The sequence below is a fragment of the Sesamum indicum genome, unplaced genomic scaffold (assembly GCF_000512975.1).
Source record: "Sesamum indicum cultivar Zhongzhi No. 13 unplaced genomic scaffold, S_indicum_v1.0 scaffold00184, whole genome shotgun sequence".
Classification (NCBI taxonomy): domain Eukaryota; kingdom Viridiplantae; phylum Streptophyta; class Magnoliopsida; order Lamiales; family Pedaliaceae; genus Sesamum; species Sesamum indicum.
The window spans coordinates 132,272-155,515 of record NW_011628080.1 but is presented as its reverse complement, the minus strand read 5'-3'; the positions used below and the strand labels follow the sequence as shown (position 1 = coordinate 155,515).

Genomic DNA, 23,244 nt, shown 5'->3' with positions numbered 1-23,244 from the left:
TCTTTCAATTTAAAACACTTATTGATATGGAAGACGTGATCGAAGGGGGACCTTGGTTATTCCAAGGACAACCAATAGTTTTGCAAAAGTGGAAACCATGTATGGCCATGAGAAAGCTCCAACATAAGCATGTACCTGTTTGGATTAAACTTAGACACCTTCCTATAGAATATTGGACTACTGATGGATTCAGTACGGTTGCTAGTGGAGTGGGTAAACCTCTTTACCCGGATGCAATAACGAGAGCATGCACGAGATTGGATTTCGCTCGTGTATGTGTGATGATTGATGTAGCACAAAAGTTGACAAAACATATCATAGTCATGACATCAGATGAAAATAGAGGGAAAACAACTTGTAAAGTCGATGTTGAATACGAATAGCTACCCCCAAAATGCACAAACTGTATGACTTTGCACATGGCAAATGACTGTCCACTAACAAGCCACACAAACCGAGTAAACCACCAGTAGCTATGTATGTGGCAAAAACAAATATTCCTCTACCACAACCAAATAATGAAAAGAGCAGAAAATCGATGAGACCGACAATGGTTGACATACCGAGACGTGAGGAGGGAGAAATGCTTAGGGAATGCAAAAATGCCAAACACGATGATAGGGGTAAGGCATTGGTTATTTATATGCCCTTTGATGCTTTGAATTAATTGATGACGCAGGTGAATCCTCGAGGGGTCCTAACACAAGCAGCCCCATTAATCATAACCCATGTTGAACCTTGCCGTGTGGAATGTCCGTGGGCTGAATAAACGAGACCATCGGCTTGCATTAAAGGACCTTGTCTCAGAATTCAGGTTATATTTCTTGGGCATACTTGAAACGCGTGTTCAACTGAATAATGTTATGCATATACAGTCCTATTTGCTACCTCAATGGAAGTGGTTTGCTGATTATAATTCCAATGGAAACCGTATATGGCTAGCGTGGGATGAGAATTTTATTGATGTCCATGTTCTTGACCTGGGTGAACAATTCGTGCAATGTCGTATCACTAGTAGAGCTGTCAATGAATCTGTTATTGTTACTGTTGTTTATAGTGCAACTGAGGTGACTGACCATCAGATTTTGTGGACTGCACTGGAGACACTCGCTCAGCAGTGCTCAGACGTCCCATGGTTGGTGGGAGGGGACTTTAATGCAGTACGAGACCTTAATGAGGTATGTGGCATTTCAGGAGATATAAGAATGGCCACAGCAGAATTTAATAACGGTATTCTGGAGGCGGGCCTGATTCCACTTCCAATGCAAGGTGAATGGTTTACATGGCATAATTGCAGTACAACCGCGCGGAGTTTATGGAAGCGGTTGGATCGGATTCTTATTAATGATCGTTGGCTGGCAAGGTTCCCTACCTCATCCTATCATAGTCTTACAACACGGACATCTGACTACTCGCCACTGGTTCTACATGGGGATTCACAACAACTTAATGGAGGTATGTTTCGATTTGATAACTATCTGGCCCTTTCACCTGAGTTCATTCCCAATGTACAGAGCATTTGGCATCATGAGGTTGTTGGTATACTTATGGATGCCGTGACATGTAAACTGAAGGCATTTAAATCGGTCTTCCGACTACAGAGGAGGAATAAGTGGGATTTGACGCTGAATGTCCAATTAGCTAAAGGTTTTCTCGATGAAGCACAACAATTGGTGAGCTCTGACAGACAGAATGAGCTCTACTTACTCCTGGAATATTGTTGTCGAATCATTTATGCTAAAGCGACAAAACTCGAACAAATTATGTTGCAGCAAAGAGCTAAGATGCAGTGGATGAAAGACGGAGACCAATGTTCCAGGGTTTTCTTTCATAAGATTGCTCAGAGACAAGTAATGAGGAGAATCTTGCAGATCAATGATGAGAATGGTACCACACACACGGATCAAGGGGAGGTCGCCATGAGTTTGTCTCATACTATCAGAACCTTTTAGGAGGTACCAGACGACGGTTGACAGTGGATATTCGATACCTTAGACCAGGGGTGAGGCACTGTATTACTGATGAGGAAGCTAGCCACTTACTCCTACCATTATCGCCGAATGATGTGAAACAAGCAGTGTTTGATATCGCTAAAGACAAGGCGCCGGGACCTGATGGTTACTCGTTAGGGTTTTTTAAGGCGGCTTGGCCTGTGGTGGGGGAAGAAGTAACGAGGGCGGTTCTGGATTTCTTTTCTACCGGAAAACTACTGAAACAGATCAACTCCACAATTTTGGCTTTAATACCAAAGGTACACACTCCTATGTCGGTTAATGATTTTAGACCGATTTCATGTTGCAATGTTTTATACAAAATCATTGCGAAACTACTTGTTCAGAGACTTAGTGTTTTGCTAGACAAGATTATTAGCCCCTGTCAGACAGCTTTTATTTCGGGAAGAAGCATTGGGGACAACATTATGTTAGCCCAGGAACTATTCTCGGGCTATAACCAGATGCGCCTACCTCCCAGATGCACGCTTAAAGTGGATATCAGGAAGGCCTATGATACGGTGGAGTGGGACTTTTTGTTAGCAGTTTTGCAGTTGTTCGGATTCCCACCTAAGTCCACAAGGTGGATCGAGAAGTGTGTTCCCACGACATCATTCTTGATTGGTCTCAATGGAAAACCTCATGGGTTATTTTTTTTGGGTAAAGGTAAGTAACCTCATGGGTTCTTTACTGGAGCAAGAGGATTACGATAGGGAGACCCACTATCACCTTATCTGTTTGTCAGGATTACGATAGGGAGACCCACTATCACCTTATCTGTTTGTCCTCGTTATGGAAGCTTTACATTTGGGATTCCTGCAACGAATTGAGCAGGACATGCAATTCACCTATCATTTGAAGTGTGAGAGTTCCAAGGTTTTCCAGATGGGATTTGCAGACGACCTACTTCTTTTCTGCCGAGCTGACTTTGACTCCATCAGAGTCTTCAAGGAGGGAATGGACTAGTTTGCGGAGGTGTCAGGCCTTAGGCTGAATGTTCAAAAAAGCCACTTAATCATCTCCCATTCGGCTCAAGAACTGAAAGATCAGATGTTGGAGATTTTGGGCTTCCAAGAGGGGCATCTACCGATGAGGTATCTGGGTCTCCCCTTAATCTCTTCTAGACTGTCTATCTCTGACTATCAGCCTCTTATTTCAAAAATCGATGCACGCATTACTGGATGGGAAGGGATTTCATTATCATATGCTGGGCGGGTACAAATCATCAAATCTGTACTTTCAGCATTGAGTTTATACTGGGTATCTGCATTTATACTACCTAAGAAAGTTATCAATGAAATTGAGAAGAGGTTGAGGAATTTCCTATGGAAGGGTACGACGTCTAGTGGCTACACCAAGGTAGCTGGAAAGATGTGTGTCGACCGGCAGATGAGGGGGGACTTGGGTTCAAGGACATCTCTACCTTGAATCGCGTATTAATGAGCAAGAAATTATGTGATGTTATTCGGTGTGACAAGACATCCATCTGGGTTCAATGGCTTTACCAAGGCCGGTTACGGGACACATCAATTTGGACTGTCCGTGAACATAAATTTTGGATAATATTTATTTTAAATAAAAAATTATAATAATTGAGATTATGTTTTTTTTGTGATGACTATAATAAACATATTTTAGAGGGTGCAAACAATAAGGGTATTTTTGTTATAAAACTTTTGGTCCATATTATGAGGGAGTTTGTTATATTTTATAGTTTAAAGGGGTATATATGACGATTTTATGTTTATATTTTATAGTTTAAAGGGGTATATATGACGATTTTATGTATACTTTAGGGATGGAAAGTGCATTTGATCCAAAATGTTATTTTATTTTATTTGACATTTTCAATTGAGGATTTTTACAATCAAAACTAGTATAGTAAGTTCCTTATACTAAAATTTTTTTATATTTATACATTTCGTTGTTTTTGTTATAAATGTTATTAACTCAAGTTTTTATATATATATTTTATTTTGTTGTGGAAATATGGCATAGCAAAATAATATTGCTATTGTTATTTATTTTAGAGGTCAATGGATTGATTCATATGATTGTGTGAGTTAAAATCACTCTTTAGTCATATTTATGAAAATATATTATAGTACTATGTTTGTTGAACTAGAGTCGATTTTGTATGAAAAACTTGGTCTTAATGTTTGATACAAAGTTATATGAGATAACATATATTGTATGGGATAGTTGCACCTCCCATTCTTAAGGTTTGGTGTAACAACACGTAAATTTTATGTAATTTGAAAAAATTAAATATAGTATTCATAAAATTTGTTTATGTTACTCAAACTTCATAGAATTTGCTATATGAATAAAAAATTGAATGAAAATCCATTATTACCCCCAATTCACTTATTATTGACTTATTGCAGGTCAAACAAATCTTTTTATAGCCAAACTACCCTGCATCTTCACATGTTAATGCATGTAAGGAAGTATATTTTCTAGTTTAGTCAGAAAGTATTATTTTACTTGAAATAAGTCAATAATAAGTCAATTGGGCGTAAATATGAATTGTCATCCTTTTTTAAAAAAAAATATTAGCAATTTTTATGAGTTTTAAGTGACAGATGGGTAAATTTATTAGAGGAAAACAAACCTCATGAGTACTAAATGTAAATTTCCAAACCACATGAGATCTACGTGTAATTATATCGATCTCATGAAAAGACAATGTAATTATTTGGGCCAAATTGCATAAAACCCCCATGTAATTTAAAAACTCAGCAAAAGCCCCCCTTCTGATTTGAAAATAGGCAAAACACCCCTATGTCTATTTTTTTTTGGGTAAATGTAAGTTTCATTAATGAAATAATAGTATAATACAACATGGTGGTTATCAGTTGGTGTCTCCCCCGACAGGCCAAGGGATATGCCAAAGTCTAAATAAAGCTCGTGTACTGACTAAACTAGGTAAAGTAATGCTATGTATCCGCTGCCTGATGTCCTTAATAATTACTACTGCCATGGTGCTGGGTGTCCTTTCGGTTTGCTCGAATCGTCTCAAATTCCTCTCCTTCCAGATGTGGTAAACACATGATGCTAATAGCGCTCGGTAAGACATGTTAATAATGTGCTTACCCCTCCATTTTCGGGACGCCCATGTAATATCCGTCATCCAGTCTCTATTGGGCCACGAGAATCGTACCATTTTCCGAATTTTTGTGAGACACTGTCGACTAAATCTACACTGTAAAAATAAGTGGCCATGTGTCTCCGTCGCTCCTGCATAGAATAGAATACACGGGCCAAGGTGGGCTAGTCATGGTTTATCCGTCGTAGCCAACTTGCCAAGAATAGCAAGCCATAGGATGAATAAGTGACGTGAAATCTTGAGGGATCCCGAAAGAAGCGAGGACCAGTCTACTTTCGGTCCAGGTGGATCAAAAAGCCTGTAAAGAGCGTGAGCTGTAGGAAGCCCATGATTGAACCTCGAAATAATACGGTCCTCCCCTCCATGGATAGTGGGTAGTACATGTGTGATTTCCGAACACTCAAAATCTGTGATAGAGGGCCAATGCCACTCTCCTCCACTAATCACCGTACTGAGTTTAGCTGACTCCTCCAATCCAAGTAATCTCGGTCCACGTGGGAATCTGTCACTAAGGGGTCCCAGATGATGCCATGGGTCTTGCCACAAGTAGAATCTCCTCACATCTCCTATCTAATAATCCACCATAGATCGGAGGAAGATCCGTAAAAACGGAGGATTTTGCGCCATACCCATGATCCTCCATGCTCTCTAATCGTCCAGATGGAAGTACCTCGTAATTGCGCCATACCCATGATCCTCCATGCTCTCTAATCGTCCAGATGGAAGTACCTCGTAAACGACCCTGGTACAACCATTCCACCCATATCGAGGTCCTATCGCACCTGATAATATCACATAGTTTCTTAGCCATTAATGCACGATTTAAGATAATAATATCCTTGAATCCTAGGCCTCCCTCTTCCTTCGGCCGACACAGGTCTTTCCACGCAACCTTGGCATAACCATTGGTTGATGTCCCTTTCCACAAGAAAGTTCGCAGCCTTTTCTCAATTTCGTTTGTAACTTTCTTTGGCAGTATGAACGCCGATGCCCAATATAAACTTAGCGACATGAGTAAGATCTAATAATTTGTACCCTACCAGCATAAGACAGTGCAATACCCTTCCAACCAGCAATACGTTTATCAATTTTCACTAATAATGGAAGACAATCAGCAATTCTTAAGCGAGATGATAAGAGAGGTAGCCCCAAATACCTTATCGGTAAGATACCCTCCTGAAACCCGAGTGTTGTTAGCATCTCCTCGCGCAATCCTTGGGCTGAACGTGAGATTGTAAGATAGCTTTTCTACACGTTCAGCCTGAGCCCCGACCATATAGCAAATCGACCCAATCCTGTTTTAATGACTCCAATAGAGTCCATATAAGCATGACAGAATAACAACAAGTCATCAACAAAGCCCAACTGAAAAACCCTGGATGTATCACATTTCCAGTGGAAGGAAAATAATTCATCCTGATCAATCAACTGTAGGAAACCCAAGTGTAGTACTTCCATTACAAGCACGAACAAGTATGGCGAAAGAGGATCTCCTTGTCGAAGCCCTCTAGCCCCCTTAAAGAAACCATGAGGTTTCCCATTCAGCCCAACAGAAAATGAAGTTGTAGTAACACACACCTCAATCCACTTCACGAAATTAGAGGGGAACCCAAATAACTCCATCACCGCGATCATAAAATCCCACTCCACCGTGTCGTATGCCTTTCGAATGTCCACTTTTAAGGCACACTGGGGTGGTAGAGCCTGGTTGTAGCCTATAAATAGCTCCTGCGCCAACATAATATTGTCTTCAATGCTTCGACCGGGCACAAATGCCGCTTGGCACGGACTAATTAGTTTGTCCAATATCACACTCAACCGTTGGATAATGAGTTTGGCGATAATCTTATATAACACATTACAGCAAGATATAGGACAAAAATCACCAACGGTCATAAGAGAGTGTACCTTGGGTATAAGCGCCAGAAGTGTAGTATTTATCTGCTTCAGAATTCGTCCCGTAGTAAAGAAATCCAGCACTGCCGACGTCACTTCCTGCCCCACTATAGGCCATGCAGCTTTGAAAAAGCCCGATGAATATCCGTCCGGCCCCGGTGCCTTATCCTCCGCAATGTCAAAAACTGCCTGCTTGACATCCGTTGGTGTAAATGGCAAGAGTAAAGAGCTAACGTCCTCTTCATTTAATAGATGTCTCACCCATGGTCGAAGGAACCGTAGATCTATTACGTCTCTCCTTCTTTCCCCACCAAGCAGGTTTTGGTAGTACATGACAAACTCATCGACTACCGCTTGTGGTTCTGTGTAAGTGGCTCCATGATCATCATTGATTTGTAAGATTCTCCTCGTCGATCTCCGTTGAGCAATCTGACGAAAGAATACCTGGGAGCACTGGTCGCCCCCTTCATCCACTGCATTTTTGCTCGCTGTTGGAGCATACTTTGTTCAAGTTTGGCTGCTTTGCCTAGTATGAATCAGCAACAATGTTCCAGCTGCAAGAATAATTCATCCTGTCTGTTAGAACTGACAAGCAGTTGTGCCATCTCAAGAAACCCTTTAGCCAACTGGACATTATGTGATAAGTCTTTCTTATTCCTCCTCTGCTCTCTAAAACCAATTTAAGTGCTTTGAGTTTTCTTGTTACCGCATACATAGGCACCCCAATAATGTTATGTTGCCAAACCTGCTGCATACTGGGAATAAACACTAGTGATAAGGTGAGGTAATTATCGAATCGAAACATACCTCCATATTGTTGTTGACTATCCCCGTATAGAACCAGCGGTAAGTGATCTGAAGTACGTGGGGTGAGGCTAGTGTAAAAAGATGTTGGGAATCGAGCCAACCATCTATCATTAATCATCATTCGCTCCAACCTTTTCCAAAGATTCCGTGGACTTGCACTGCAGTTATGCCACGTATACCATTCTCCCTGCATGGGTAATGGTAGTAAACCTGCATTCTGAATGCAGTCATTAAACTCTTTCATTGCCATTTGAATGTCTCCCGATGCTCCACATATTTCACTAAGATCTCGTACCGCATTGAAATCCCCTCCAATAAGCCACGGGATATCAACAGTCTGCATGGCAATAGTCACTAGGGAATCCCATAACTCCCTCTTGTCTGTCACCTCCGTAGCTCCATAAATCATAGTAATGGCAATTGACTCACGTAGTGACCGTATATAAACAAGGCAATGGATGAATTGCGTACCACATTCAGCAACATCAACATCAATAAAGTTATCATCCCACGCAATCCAAAGCTGATTACCAACCAGTCAATAATCCACAAACCATTTCCAATTGGGTAATAAGAAAGATTGAATAACAGCTACATTATTAATACGAACACGAGTTTCAAGAAGACTAAGGAATTGTAACCTGAACTCAGCAACAATATCCTTCACTGCTAGTTGATGGTCTATTTTGTTCAGGCCATGAACATTCCATATTGCTGCATTCAACATGGGTCACCAGGAATGGGGCTGCTTTGATTAGGACCCCGTGACATCTCATCTACATCATCAAGTAAGTGTAGAGCATCAAACGTATTGTATACGATAATTTTCTTACCCTTCCCCTTTCGACTCGGCCTTTCGCCACCACCACGAGGAGGTTCACAACCATCTCTCTGCTTGGATCTCATTCTGGTGGTATTGTCTCCTGGTCAGGCATTGGTGGCGGCCTCACAACTCCTGGTTTAGGAACGTAAACAGTCACCAGTGGTATAATTGGTTTGGATGGTTTATTGAGTGCACAGTCCTTAACCGAGTGCCCTAATGTCATACAGTTTGTACATTTGGGAGGTATCCACTCATATTCCACGTCAATTTTGCACGGTGTCTCTCCCCCTTCCTCGTCCGGCGTCATAATGATAATATGTTTAGTTAATTTTGAGCTCACATCCAACATCACGCATACACGAGCGAAGTCCAATCTTGTGCATGCCGTTGTAATCACATCTGGATATAGGGGTTTGTCAATACCGTTGGCCACTATACTGAGGCCCTCCTCAGTCCATAATTCTACCGATAAGTGTCTCAATTTTATCCAAACAGGGACTTGTGTATGTTTTAATTTCCTCATCACCATCCCTGGCTCCCATTTCTGCATCACAATTGGTTGTCTTTGAAACAACCACAGTCCTCCTTCAATTGCTTCTTCCATATATGCAACAGTTTTGAACTGGAAGAAGAAAAAACCATTCGTTGTAGCCTTTACCTCCCACAACTCCGACCAAACGGAGTAGGCAAAGTTTTTAACATGATAAAAATACGGGAGTTTCCCAAAAAATAACCAACCGCTGTGGTTTTCCATTTTGTAGATCCATTGCGAATAGTTTCCATCGTAGGTCTCACCACCACTTCACCATTTTGTATTGTTGGAGGTATGTATGAAAGTGTCTTCCGAGATGAATTATTGAAAGCATCAGTAATTTTGTCATCAATGCTCATATTGGAGTGTGTATTCAACGAAATATTACCCACAAACAAACCCGTGGGAAAAGAGCGTTCTTGTGTAGGAAGAGTACTAATTTTGTCCATAGTATTGCTTATGTCATGCATTACATCAGCAGTTGCATAAGCGCTTGTGTCATTACTTACATCATCACATAGGTCAGCACTGATGTCAGCGTCCGCATCAAATGTTGTGTCATGCTCATCAGCAAATTCCGGCGTCTTCTCAATTCTCTCTGGTAGCACATTGTTCACTGTATTCGTCGGCCGGAAAACCGTCAGATTGGTCGAAAACGTGCCAGCAGCAGACCCACCATCTTTACCCACGTTTCCGTTAAAATTCGTTCACCTATCTTGCCGGAAGTGCTGCTGCGCGACGACTGATTATCAACCTTCATTCCTGTTCTGTTTTCCATCGAATCTGCAACCGACAACGACGACGACAGTAAGTTTCGCCATACCTGACGTCTAGGCTTAGGAAGGACTGGTGCCGTTATCGAAAAACATCGCATAACTGCCTCCTTCCCAAATCTTGATTCCCATTTGGATTTCAACTCACTAAGTGCTGCCATTGATTCAGTATCTCCTTCGTCGATTATAGAATGGGCAAGGTGAATGAACTCTATCATGTTGAACATTCCCCTTTGATGTCGCCAAACCCTAATTTTGCACGGTTTTATTACAGCAAGTTTGTTTCCCTTTTATACTAACTTATAGTTATTATTTCGCTTAGAAAATTTAACACACAAATTCTAGTTATTATTTCGCTTAGAAAATTTAACACACAAATTCTTGGGTCTAGACCTTCGTTTGGGTCAAGTTTCGCCGAATTCCAAGAACGCTTCAAATTTAGCTGTTTTGCACGGTTTATTGAAACAATCTTGTTTCCCTTTTATACTAACTTGTAGTTATTATTTCGCTTAGAAAATTTAACACACAAATTCTTGGGTCTAGACCTACGTTTGGGTCAAGTTTCGTCAAATTCTGAGAATGCTCAAAATTTAGCTGTTTTGCACGTTTTTATTAAAACTAGTTTGTTTCCCTTTTGTACTAACTTGTAGTTATTATTACGCTTAACAAATTTACAACACATACTTTGGTCTAGACCAACGTCTGGGTCAAGTTTCGTCGAATTCTGAGAATGTTCAAAATTCAGCAGTTTTGCTTGGTTTTATTAAACCAAGTTTGTTTTCCTTTTATACTAACTTGTAATTATTATTACGCTTATAAATTTTACAATACAAATGCTTGGGATCTAGACCTGAGATTGGGACAAGTTTTGTCGAATTCTGAGAACGTTCAAAATTTAACTGTTTTATTAAAGCAAGTTTGAATCCCTTTTATACTAACTTGTAGTTATTATTTCGCTTAGAAAATTTAACACACAAATTCTTGGGTCTAGATCTACGTTTGGGTCAAGTTTCGTCGAATTCTGAGAATGTTCAAAAGTTAGCTGTTATGCACGGTTTTATTAAAACAAGTTTGTTTCCCTTTTAGATTTACTTGTAGTTATTATTACGCTTAACAAATGCATAACACAAATGCTTGGGTCTAGATCTACGTTTGGGTCAAGTTTCGTCGAATTCTGAGAACGTTCAAAATGTAGCTGTTCTGCACGGTTTTATTAAAACAAGTTTGTTTCCCTTTTATACTAACTTGTAGTTACTATTACCCTTAGCAAATTTACAACACAAATGCTTTGGTCTAGACCAACGTTTGGGTCAAGTTTTGTCGAATTCTGAGAATGTTCAAAATTTAGCAGTTTTGCACGGTTTTATTAAACCAAGTTTGTTTTCCTTTTATACTAACTTGTAGTTATTATTACGGTTTGAAAATTAACAATACAAATGCTTGGGTCTAGACCTGCGATTGGGTCAAGTTTCTTTGAATTCTGAGAACGTTCAAAAGTTAGCTGTTTTGCACGGTTTATTAAAGCAAGTTTGTTTCCCTTTTATACTAACTTGTAGTTATTATTACGCTTAGCAAATTTACGACACAAATGCTTGGGTTTAGACCAACGTTTGGATCAAGTTTCGTCGAATTCTGAGAACGTCCAAAATATCGCTGTTTTGCACTATTTTATCAAAACAAGTTTGTTTCCCTTTTATATTTACTTATAGTTATTATTACGCTTAGCAAATGTATAATACAAATGCTTGGGTCTAGATCTACTTTTGGGTCAAGTTTCATCGAATTCCGAGAACGTTCAAAATTTAGTTGTTATGCACGGTTTTATTTAAGCAAGTTTGCTTCCCTTTTATACTAACTTGTAGTTACTATTACCCTTAGCAAATTTACAATACAAATGCTTTGGTCTAGACCAACATTGGGTCAAGTTTCGTCGAATTCTGAAAACATTCAAAATTTAACTGTTTTGCACGATTTTATTAAATTAAGTTTGTTTCCCTTTTATACTAACTTGTAGTTATTATTTCGCTTAGGAAATTTAACACACAAATTCGTGGGTCCAGACCTAAGTTTGGGTCATGTTTCGTCGAATTCTGAGAACGCTCAAAATTTAGCTGTTTTCCACGGTTTTATTAAAACAAGTTTGTTTTCCTTTTATAATAACTTGTAGTTATTATTACACTTAACAAATTTATAACACAAATGCTTGGGTCTAGACCAACGTTTGGGTCAAGTTTCGTCGAATTTTGAGAACATTCAAAATTTAACTGTTTTGCACAGTTTTATTAAAACAAGTTTGTTTCCCTTTTATACTAACTTGTAGTTATTATTTTGCTTAGCAAAATTTAACACACAAATTCTTGGGTCTAGACCTACGTCTGGGTCAAGTTTCGTCGAATTCTGAGAATGCTCAAAATTTAGCTGTTTTCCACGATTTTATTAAAACAAGTTTGTTTCCCTTTTATACTAACTTGTAGTTATTATTACGCTTAAGAAATTTATAGCACAAATGCTTGGGTCTAGACCAACGTTTGGGCCAATTTTCATTGAAGTATGAGAACGTTCAAAATTTAGCTGTTTTGCACGATTTTATTGAAACAAATTTGTTTCCCTTTTATACTAATTTGAAGTTATTATTACGCTTAGCAAATTTGCAACACAAATACTTGGGTCTAGACCAACGTTTGGGTCATCTTTCATCGAATTCTAAGAACGTTCAAAATATAGCTGTTTTGCACGGTTTTATTAAAACAAGTTTGTTTCCCTTTATATTTACTGGTAGTTATTATTACGCTTAGAAAATTTGTCACACAAATTCTTGGGTCTAGACCTTCGTTTGGGTCAAGTTTCGTCGAATTCTTGCATCTCATGACATCATTCTCGATTGGGTCTAGATCTACGTTTTGGTCAAGTTTCGTCGAATTCTGAGAATGTTTAAAATTTAGTTGTTCTGCACGGTTTTATTAAAGCAAGTTTGTTTCCCTTTTATACTAACTTGTAGTTATTATCATGCTTAACAAATTTACAACACAAATGCTTGGGTCTAGACCAACGTTTGGGTCAAGTTTCATCGAATTCTGAGAACGTTCAAAATTTAGCTGTTTTGCACGATTTTATTGAAACAAGTTTGTTTCCCTTTTATACTAACTTGAAGTTATTATTATGCTTAGCAAATTTGCAACACAAATGCTTGGGTCTAGACCAACGTTTGGGTCACCTTTCGTCGAATTCTTAGAACGTTCAAAATATAGCTGTTTTGAATGGGTTTTTTTTTTTGGGTAAATGTAAGTTTCATTAATAACATAGTAGTACAGTACAACATGGTGGTCATCAGTTGGTGTCTCTCTCGATAGGCCAAGGGATACGCCAAAGTCTAAATAAAGATCGAGTACTGACAGAACTAGGTAAAGTAATGTATGTATCCGCTGCTTGATATCCTCGATAATAACTACTGCCATGGTGTTGGGTATCCTTTCGGTTTGCTCAAATCGTCTTAAATTCCTCTCCTTCCAAATGTGGTAAACACATGATGCTGTGGTAAACACATGATGCTAAAAGTGCTCGGTAAGACATGTTAATAATGTGCTTACTCCTCCATCTCCGGGACGCCCATGTAATATCCGTCATCCAATCTCTATTTGGCCACGAGAATCGTACTATTTTCTGAATTTCTGCTAGACATTGTCGACTAAATCTGCACTGAAAAAATAAGTGATCATGTGTCTCCGTCGCTCCCTCGCTACACAAAATGCACGAGCCAAGGTGGGCTAGCTATGGTTTATCCGTCGTAGCCAACTTACCAAGAATAGCAAGCCATAGGATAAATAAGTGACGTGGAATCTTGAGGAATCCCGAAAGTAGTGAAGACCAGTCTACTTTCCGTCCAGGCGGATCAAAAAGCCTATAAAGAGTCTGTGCTGTAGGAATCCCATGGTCGAATCTCCAAATAATGCGGTCCTCCCCTCCATGGATAGTGGGTAGTGCATGTGTGATTTCCAAACACTCAAAGTCTGTGATAGGGGACCACTGCCACTCTCCTCCAGTAATAACAGTACTGAGTTTAGCTGACTCCTCTAATCCAAGTAACCTCGGTCCACGTGGGAATGTGTCACTAAGGGGTCCCAGATGATGCCATGAGTCCTGCCATAGGTAGAATCTCCTATTTAAAATCCACCATAGATCGAAGGAAGATCCGCCATCCCCATGATCCTCCATGCTCTCTAATCGTCCAGATGGAAGTATCTCGTAATCGACCCTGGTAGAGCTATTTAACCCATATCGAGGTCCTATCGCACCTGATGATATCACACAGTTTCTTAGCCATTAATGCACGATTCAAGAGAGTAATACCTTGAATCCCTCCTCCTTTGGCCGGCATAGGTCTTTCCAAGCAACCTTGGCATAACCACTGGTTGAAGTCCCTTTCCACAAGAAAGTTCTTAGCCTCTTCTCAATTTCATTGGTAACTTTCTTTGGCAGTATGAACGCTGAAGCCCAATATAAACTTAGAGACATGAGTATACATTTAATAATTTGTACTCTACCAGCATATGACAGTGTAATACCCTCCCAACCAGCAATTCATTTATCAATTTTCACCAATAATGGACGACAATCAGCAATTGTTAAGCGAGAGGATAAGATAGGAAGCCCCAAATACCTCATCGGGAAGACACCCTCCTAAAACCCGAGTGCTGTCAGCATCTCCTCGCAATGTCCTTGGGCTGAACGTGAGATAATAAGATGACTTTTCTGTACGTTTAGCTTGAGCCCTGACCATATAGTAAATCGATCCAATCCTGTTTTAAAGACTCCAATAGAGTCCATATCAGCATGATAGAATAACAACAAATCATCAGCAAAACCCATTTCCAGTGGAAGGAAAATAATTCATCCTGCTCCATTAACTGTAGGAAACCAAGTGTAGTACTTCCATTACAAGCACGAACAGGTATGGCGAAAGAGGATCTCCCTGTAGGAGGAGCCCTCTGGCCCCCTTAAAGAAACCATGTGGTTTCCCATTCAGTCCAACAGAAAATGAAGTTGTAGTAACACACACCTCAATCCACTTCAAAAAATTAGGGGGGAACCCAAATAACTCCATCACCGTGATCAGAAAATCCTACTCCACCGTGTCGTATGCCTTTCGAATGTCCACTTTCAAAGCACACTGTGGTGGTAGACGGGCCTGGTTGTAGCCTGTAAATAACTCCTGCACCAACATTATATTGTCCCCAATGCTTCGTCCGGGCATAGAAGCCGCTTGGCATGGACTAATTAGTTTCTCTAATATCACACTCGACCGTTGGACAATGAGTTTGGCAATAATCTTATATAACACATTACAGCAATATATAGGGCGAAAATCACCCACGTTCATAGGGGAAACCTTGGGTATAAGCGCCAAAAGTGTAGTATTTATCTATTTCAGAATTCATCCCGTATTAAAGAAATCCAGCACTGCCGAGGTCACTTCCTGCCCCACTATAGGCCATGCAGCTTTGAAAAAGCCCGATGAATATCCATCCGGCCCGGTGCCTTATCCTCAACAATGTCAAAAACTGCCTGCTTGACATCCACTGGTGTGTGAATGGCAAGAGTAAAGAGTGAACCTCCTCTTCACTTAATAGATGTCTAACCCATGGTCGAAGAAATCGCAGATCAATCACGTCTCTCCTTTGTTCCCCACCAAGCAGGTTTTGATAGTACATGACAAACTCATTGACTACCGCTTGTGGTTCTGTGTGAGTGGTTCCATGATCATCATTGATTTGTAAGATTCTTCGCGCCGATCTTCGTTGAGCAATCTTACGAAAGAATACCTGGGAGCACTGGTCACCCCCCTTCATCCACTGCATTTTTACTCGCTGTTGGAGCATACTTTGTTCAAGTTTGGTTGCTTTGGCTAGTATGAATCGTCAACAATGTTCCAGCTGCAAGAATAATTCATCCTGCCTGTTTGAACTGACCAGTATTTGTGCCATCTCAAGAAACCCTTTTGCCAGCTGGACATTATGTGATAAGTCTCCCTTATTCCTCCTCTGCTCTCGAAACACCGGTTTAAGCGCTTTAAGTTTCCTCGTTACCGCATACATAGGCTCTCCAATAATATTATGTTGCCAAACCTGCTGCACACTTGGAATAAACTCTGGTGATTGGGTGAGGTAATTATCGAATCGAAACATACCTCCATATTATTGTTAACTATCCCCGTATAGCACCAGCGGTGAGTGATCTGAAGTACGTGGAGTGAGGCTAGTGTAAAAAGATGTTGGGAATCGAGCCATCCATCTATCATTAATCATCAATCGATCCAACCTTTTCCAAAGATTCCGTGGGCTTGCACTGCAGTTGTGCCATGTATACCATTCTCCCTGCATGGGTAATGGTAGTAAACCTGCATTCTGAACGCAATTGTTAAACTCTTCCATTGCCATTCGAATGTCTCCCGATGCTCCACATATTTCACTAATGTCTCGTACTTCATTGAAATTCCCTCCAATAAGCCACGGGATATCCACAGTCTGCATGGCAATAGGCTCTAGGGAACCCCATAACTCCCTCCTATCTGCCACCTCCGTAGCTCCATAAATCATAGTAATGACAATTGACTCACGTAGTGATCGTATATAAACAAGGCAATGGATGAATTGTGTTCCACATTCAACGACATCAACATCAGTAAAATTTTCATCCCAGGCAATCCAAATTCGATTACCAACCATTCCATAATCCACAAACCATTTCCAATTGGGTAATAAGAAAGGTTGAATAGTAGCTACATTATTAATGCGAACACGAGTTTCAAAAAATACCAAGAAATTGCAACCTGAACTCAGCTACGATGTCTTTCACTGCTAGCTGACGGACTCTTTTATTCAGGCCACGAACATTCCGCATTGCTGCGCTCAATATGGATCACCAAGTATAGGGCTGCTTTGATTAGGACCCCTTGCTAAATCATCTGCATCGTTAATTAAGTGTAGAGCATCAAATGTATTATATACTACAATCTCCTTACCCTTATCCTTTCGACTTGCCCTCACTCCACCTCCATTCACGCCCATCTCTATGCTTTTCCTCCCCTCGAGGTGGTGGTGTTATCACCTGATCATGCACAGTAATCGGCTCTTCAGGTCCTGTTTTTGGAACGTAAACGGCAACCTGTGGTTTAATAGGTTTTGATGGTTTATTGAGCGCACAATCCTTAGCCGAATGGCCTAACGTCATACACCTGGTACATTTGGAAGGTATCCATTCATATTTAACGTCAATTTTGCATGGTGTCTCTCCTCCTTCCTCGTTAGGAGTCATAATGATAATATGTTTATGTAATTTAGAGCTCACATCCAACATGACGCATACACGAGCGAAGTCCAGTCTCGTGCATGCCCTCGTAATAGCATCCATATATAGGGGTTTGCCAATACCGCTGGCCACCGTGCTGAGGCCCTCTTCAGTCCATAATTCTACCGGTAAATGTCTCAGTTTTATCCAAACTAGGACGTGTGTATGTTTTAATTTCCTCATCGCCATACCCGGCTCCCATTTCTGTAGCACAATTGGTTGTCCTTGAAACAACCATGGTCCACCTTCAATTGCTTCTTCCATATACGCAACAGTCTTGAATTGGAAGAAGAAAAATTCATTCGTTGTGGCTTTTACCTCCCTCAATCCAGGCCAAGCGGAGAAGGCAAAATCCTTAACATGATAAAAGTACGGTCTTTTCCCAAGGAAATAGCCAACTGCAGTGGTCTTCCACTTGATCGAACCATTGCGAATAGTTTCCATCATAGGTCTCACTACCACTTCACCGTTTTGTATTATAAGGTATATATGATAGAGTCCTCCGAGATGAATTATTAAACGCGTCAGCAATTTTGTCATCCGCGCCCATATTCGAATTCGCATTCAACAGAATGTTACCCACAAACAAACCTATAAAAAAAAAAAATGCAAAAATTCTCTCACTAAAAATTCTCTCTCTACTACACACACTACTACACCACCAAAAACACATACTAGTGTCTTCCCCATGCAAACTCCGACCGGCGATGGAGGAGAAGCGCCGGCCGGCGACGTTTATGGTGGAGAGGACGCCGACAGTCGTCCGGTGGCTGGAGATGGAGGGGAGGAAGAGGAACAGTCCTTGTTTCGCGAAGAAGAACACCAACTCGCCATGGAAGAAGAAGACCCGGCCTCCACTGTTCCGGCGACCGAAGGTGACTCCCATGGCAGCCCAAGGTCTGTGGAGGCGGAAGGAGCGTTGGTGATGAGAAATGGTGAAGAAATGGGCGGGGAACAACCGGATCTGGAACTGAGGTCTCGCGCCGTCAACAATGGCGGAAATCGGTCTTCGTCTCCACGCGACTTCAACTTGGACGAGTTCCTCACTCTCGCGCACAAACTAATCGACCATGGCGACTCACAGGCTATGGATGCCCTGAAGGAATTGAAACAACGATGGGAGGCTCGATTTGGGATTGGGAAGTCGCGGTTGCCGGCGGAAAGCTTGAATGTTGACGACAACCCGTTCGCTTGCGAGTTGAGACAGGCATGCCGGAGACGTACAACACCGGTGACGATGATACTAGGGACTGGAATGGCAGCGACGTTCCAGCGTCGACCGGCTATGCGTGGGAGAATAATGACATCTTCTCCGCCGGCGACTTTGCACAGCAACAACGCAAACCAGACCTCACCGGCGGCTTCGAGAAACGCGAACCAGATCTCGCCGGCGGCTTTGCATAGCAGAAACGCGAACCAGATCTCGCCGGCGACCGTTGGAATTCCGACGAAGGATGACATGCACAATGTTGTTGACATGGACGCCTCGGTGGACAACGGTGGAGCTGATGTGGCGGGGTATGTTAGTGACATGGAGGCTTGCTTGGAGCATACTGCTGACATTAGCCCTAGTAGGTCTGACATCATCGCTGTTGCTAGGGCTGACATCATCGCTGCTCCTAGGGCTGACATCATCGATTACATTGATGCTGATGTCAGCAATGACACAGGCGCATCTGGGGCTGGTGTCAGCGATTACACTATCAAATCTAGGGTTGACATCATCGCTGACACAGGGAAAGCTAGGGCTGACATCAGCGCTGACACATGCAAAAATAGGGCTGATGTCAGCAATTCTGTGGAAAGAAAACAAGCTATGCATGATGCTCCTGTTCAAACGGGATACGGGTCTGTACGTTGGAAACATCCCGTTGCACGCATACCCGGATACAATTATCGACGACAAAATAGCGCATGCATTTAATCATTCGACCCGGAAAACCTTATCATTCATTGCCCCAACAATGCAGAACGGAGAGGTTGTCGTGCGACCTTCTTTAGATGCGGTACGTAATGGGTCTAAACGTTGGAAATCTACTACAGTTGGCTATTTCTTGGGCAAACGGCCATATTATCATCACCTTAAGGAGTTTGCACATTCGGTCTGGCCAGCACTACGGGAGGTAACAGCGACCACAAATGGATTCTTCTTTTTTTTTCGGTAAATGTAATTTGCATTAAGATAATAAAGTTACAGTACAACAGTCAATTGGTTTATCCCTCGACAGGCCAAGGGATACGCCACAATCTGTAAAGAGCAATTGTGCTAATGGAAATAGACATATTAATACTCAAGATCCTCTGTCTAATATCATCTACAATGAAAGAAGCCAAAACGTTTGCCGGATGTTCAATTTGCTGGAATCGTCTCAAGTTTCTTTCTCGCCATATATGGTAGACGAGTGATCCAAGTAGTGCTCGATAGGCTGAGTTAATAATATGCTTCCCTCTCCATTTTCTTGTTGCCCATTCGACGTCCCTTCCCCATTCCCGGTTGGGCCAAGGGACTCGAATAATTCGACGAACAGCTGCAAGGCATAATCTACTGAATCGGCATCGGAAGAAGAGGTGGCTATGCGTCTCCAATGCCTCCTCGTTACAAAGAATACACCCACCAAGGTGTGTGAGCCATGGTCTGTCAGTTGTCGGTAGCTTTTCCTGGATAGCCATCCATAAGATAAATGAATGGCGTGGAATCTTCAAAGGTCCCGAGAGTAGTGAAGTCCAGCCCACTTTCGGTTCAGGCGGGCCGGATTCTTCTTTTTTCAGTTTAAAACAGTTTTTGATATGGAGGAGATAATTGAGGGAGGCCCGTGGTTGTTCCAAGGGCAGCCAATAGTACTTCAAAGGTGGGAACCGGGGATGGCCATGAGAAAGTTGAAGCATACACAAGTGCCCGTCTGGATTAAATTACGACACCTTCCGATGGAATTTTGGACGATAGAAGGATTGAGTACTGTAGCGAGTGGTGTGGGGAAGCCCCTTTATCCCGACGCGATTACAAGAGCATGCACGAGATTGGACTTTGCTCGTGTATGCGTGATGATTGATGCCACACAAAAGTTGCATAACCATATTATTGTCATGGCACCTGATGATGAAGGAGGGGAGACACCTTGCAAAGTTGACGTTGAGTACGAATGGCTCCCGCCAAAGTGCACAACGTGCATGTCATTGGGACATTCGGATAAGGATTGTGCACTAAACAAAACCCGCAAACCGACGAAGCTAACAGTAAATGTGTATGTGCCGAAAGTCAATGTACCACAGCCACAATCCCCGAATAAGGGACGTAAGACGATGAAACCAGTGGTTGAAGATATACCCAAAGCAGATGCGGGTGATAGACATGTGGACCAGAACCACTCCAAGCAAGACGAGAGGGGTAAGGCAATTGTTATTTATAATGCCTTTGACGCTTTGCACTTAATTGATGATGCAGATGAGCATTCAGGGGGTCCTAACACAAGCAGCCCCATGGACAATGATCCATGTTGAACATCGCTGTGTGGAATGTCCGTGGGCTGAACAAACGAGACCATCAACTCGCTTTGAAGGACCTGGTCTCTGAATACATGTTACACTTCCTAGGCATTCTTGAAACTCGTGTTCGTTTGAATAATGTTATGCATATTCAATCATTTCTACTTCCACATTGGAAATGGTTTGTCGATTATTCTTCTGTTGGTAATCGCATCTGGCTAGCTTGGGATGAGAATGTTGTTGATGTCCATATCTTAGACTTGGCAGATCAGTTTGTTCACTGTCGGGTTACTAATATGGCTGTCAATGAATATGTTATTATCACTGTTGTTTATGGGGCATCTGAGGTGATTGATCGTCGGAATTTATGGACTGCACTGGAGACGCTCGCCCAACAGTGCTCTAACATCCCGTGGATGGTGGGAGGGGATTTTAATGCAGTACGTGACCTTAACGAAGTATGTGGCATCTCAGGAGATATAAGGATGGCCACCGAAGAATTTAATGCCGGTATTCTGGAGGCGGGGCTGATCCCACTTCCTATGCAAGGTGAATGGTTCACGTGGCATAATTGCAGTACGTCTATGAGGAGTTTATGGAAGCGGCTGGATCGGATTCTTATTAATGACCGCTGGCTGGCAAGGTTCCCGAGCGCATATTATCACAGCCTTACACCACGGACATTTGATCACTCACCACTGGTTTTACATGGGGATATACAACATCATAATGGAGGCATGTTTCAATTTGATAACTATCTTGCCCATTCACCTGAGTTTATCCACAATGTGCAGAATATTTGGCATCATGAGATTGTTGGTATTCCTATGTATGCTGTGACTCGTAAACTGAAGGCACTTAAACCAGTCTTTAGACTACAAAGGAGAAATAAGGGAGATTTGACGATGAATGTCCAACTAGCCAAAGGTTTTCTTGATGAGGCACAACAGTTGGTGAGCTCTGACAGACAAAATGAGCTATATTTACTTCTGGAGCATTGTTGTCGAGTCGTTTATGCTAAAGCGGCAAAACTTGAACAAATTATGCTGCAGTAGAGAGCCAAGATGCAGTGGATGAAAGACGGAGACCAATGTTCCCGGGTTTTCTTTTGTAAAATTGCACAGAGACGAGTAATGAGGAGAATCTTACAGATTAATGATGAGAATGGTTTCACACACACGGATCTAGGGGAAGTCGCCCATGAGTTTGTCTCATACTATCAGAACCTCTTAGGAGGCACCAGAAGACGGCTGTCAGTGGATATTCGTTATCTTAGACCGTGGGCAAGGCACTGTATCACTGATGAGGAAGCTAATCAATTACTCCTTCCACTCTCGGCGGATGATGTGAAGCAAGCAATGTTCGATATTGCTGATGACAAGGCACCGGGACCTGATGGTTACTCGTCAAGGTTTTTCAAGGCGGCTTGGCCTGTGGTGGGGGAAGAAGTTACGAGGGCGGTACTAGATTTCTTTTCTACCGAAAAACTTCTGAAGCAGATCAACTCCAAGATCTTGGCTCTGATCCCAAAGGTACATACTCCTATGTCGGTTAATGATTTTAGACCAATTTCATGCTGCAATGTTTTATACAAGATCATTGCGAAACTACTTGTCCAAAAAATTAGTGTGTTCTGGACAAGATAGTTAGCCCCTGTCAGACAGCTTTTATTCCGGGAAGAAGCATTGGGGACAGCATTATGTTAGCCCAGGAACTATTCTCGAGATATAACCAGATGCGCCTACCCCCGAGATGCGCACTCAAAGTGAATATCAGGAAGGCCTATGATACGGTGGAGTGGGACTTCCTGTTAGCAGTTTTGCAGTTGTTCGGGTTTCCATATCAGGAAGGCCTATGATACGGTGGAGTGGGACTTCCTGTTAGCAGTTTTGCAGTTGTTCGGGTTTCCACTTATGTTTACAAGGTGGATTGAGGAGTGTGTTTTCACGACATCATTCTCGATTGGGCTCAATGGAAAACCTCATGGGTTCTTTTCTGGAGCGAGAGGATTACGACAGGGAGACCCACTTTCTACTTATCTGTTTGCAGACGACCTCCTCTTACTTTGCAGAGCTGACTTAGACTCCATCAGAGTCTTCAAAGAGGGATTGGACTGGTTTGCGGAGTGGTCGGGCCTTCGGCTGAATGTTCAAAAAAGTCACTTAATCATTTCACGTTCGGCTCAAAATTTGAAGGACCAGATGTTGGATATTTTGGGCTTTCAGGAGGGCCACCTTCCAATGAGGTACCTGGGTCTTCCCTTAATCTCGTCTAGGTTGACCATATCTGATTGCCAACCGCTTATCTCAAAAATTGATGCACGTATTAATGGATGGGAAGGGATTTCATTATCATATGCTGGGCGGGTACAAGTCATCAAATCTGTGCTTTCAACATTGAGCTTATATTGGGCTTTTGCATTCATATTACCTAAGAAAGTCATCAATGAAATTGAGAAGAGGTTGAGGACTTTCTTATGGAAGGGT

The 23,244-nt window shown here is 41.8% G+C and overlaps 4 protein-coding genes across 4 annotated transcripts; 2 read left to right on the top strand and 2 right to left on the bottom strand.

Annotated features, from left to right (window-relative positions):
* The first annotated feature begins 728 nt into the window (after positions 1–728).
* Positions 729–2,957, top strand: LOC105179641. The gene is made up of 3 exons (XM_011103280.1): positions 729–1,850; positions 1,943–2,251; positions 2,826–2,957. The coding sequence occupies exons 1-3, from the start codon at positions 729–731 to the stop codon at positions 2,955–2,957; spliced, it is 1,563 nt and encodes a 520-aa protein (XP_011101582.1).
* Positions 2,958–5,608: 2,651 nt separating this feature from the next.
* LOC105179640 lies at positions 5,609–8,690 on the bottom strand. The gene is made up of 5 exons (XM_011103279.1): positions 8,637–8,690; positions 8,014–8,326; positions 7,009–7,358; positions 6,353–6,828; positions 5,609–5,882 (listed from the first exon to the last, which is right to left on the bottom strand). Exons 1-5 carry the CDS (start codon positions 8,688–8,690, stop codon positions 5,609–5,611), a joined length of 1,467 nt encoding a protein of 488 aa, XP_011101581.1.
* Positions 8,691–16,951: 8,261 nt separating this feature from the next.
* Positions 16,952–17,719, bottom strand: LOC105179639. Its single transcript, XM_011103278.1, has one exon. The coding sequence runs from the start codon at positions 17,717–17,719 to the stop codon at positions 16,952–16,954; it is 768 nt and encodes a 255-aa protein (XP_011101580.1).
* Positions 17,720–17,963: 244 nt separating this feature from the next.
* Positions 17,964–22,840, top strand: LOC105179638. Its single transcript, XM_011103276.1, has 6 exons — positions 17,964–18,846; positions 20,379–20,768; positions 20,867–21,459; positions 21,553–21,711; positions 21,883–22,290; positions 22,808–22,840. Exons 1-6 carry the CDS (start codon positions 17,964–17,966, stop codon positions 22,838–22,840), a joined length of 2,466 nt encoding a protein of 821 aa, XP_011101578.1.
* The last annotated feature ends 404 nt before the right edge of the window (positions 22,841–23,244 follow it).

Bases quoted from the DNA above. Each gene is read 5' to 3' on its own strand.
- LOC105179638 (XM_011103276.1), top strand. From the start codon at position 17,964: ATGCAAACTCCGACCGGCGATGGAGGAGAAGCGCCGGCCGGCGACGTT. The intron at 20,769-20,866 runs GTTGAACATCGC...TACACTTCCTAG, and splicing joins CCCCATGGACAATGATCCAT to GCATTCTTGAAACTCGTGTT. The intron at 21,460-21,552 runs GTTTTACATGGG...CACAATGTGCAG, and splicing joins CATTTGATCACTCACCACTG to AATATTTGGCATCATGAGAT.
- LOC105179639 (XM_011103278.1), bottom strand. From the start codon at position 17,719: ATGGAAACTATTCGCAATGGTTCGATCAAGTGGAAGACCACTGCAGTT.
- LOC105179640 (XM_011103279.1), bottom strand. From the start codon at position 8,690: ATGGTTGTGAACCTCCTCGTGGTGGTGGCGAAAGGCCGAGTCGAAAGG. The intron at 7,359-8,013 runs GTTTACTACCAT...CCACTTACACAG, and splicing joins TGACTGCATTCAGAATGCAG to AACCACAAGCGGTAGTCGAT. The intron at 5,883-6,352 runs GTAGAAAAGCTA...TGATATTATCAG, and splicing joins TCGGGGCTCAGGCTGAACGT to GTGCGATAGGACCTCGATAT.
- LOC105179641 (XM_011103280.1), top strand. From the start codon at position 729: ATGTTGAACCTTGCCGTGTGGAATGTCCGTGGGCTGAATAAACGAGAC. The intron at 1,851-1,942 runs GTAATGAGGAGA...TCATACTATCAG, and splicing joins ATAAGATTGCTCAGAGACAA to AACCTTTTAGGAGGTACCAG. The intron at 2,252-2,825 runs GTACACACTCCT...CGAATTGAGCAG, and splicing joins TTTTGGCTTTAATACCAAAG to GACATGCAATTCACCTATCA.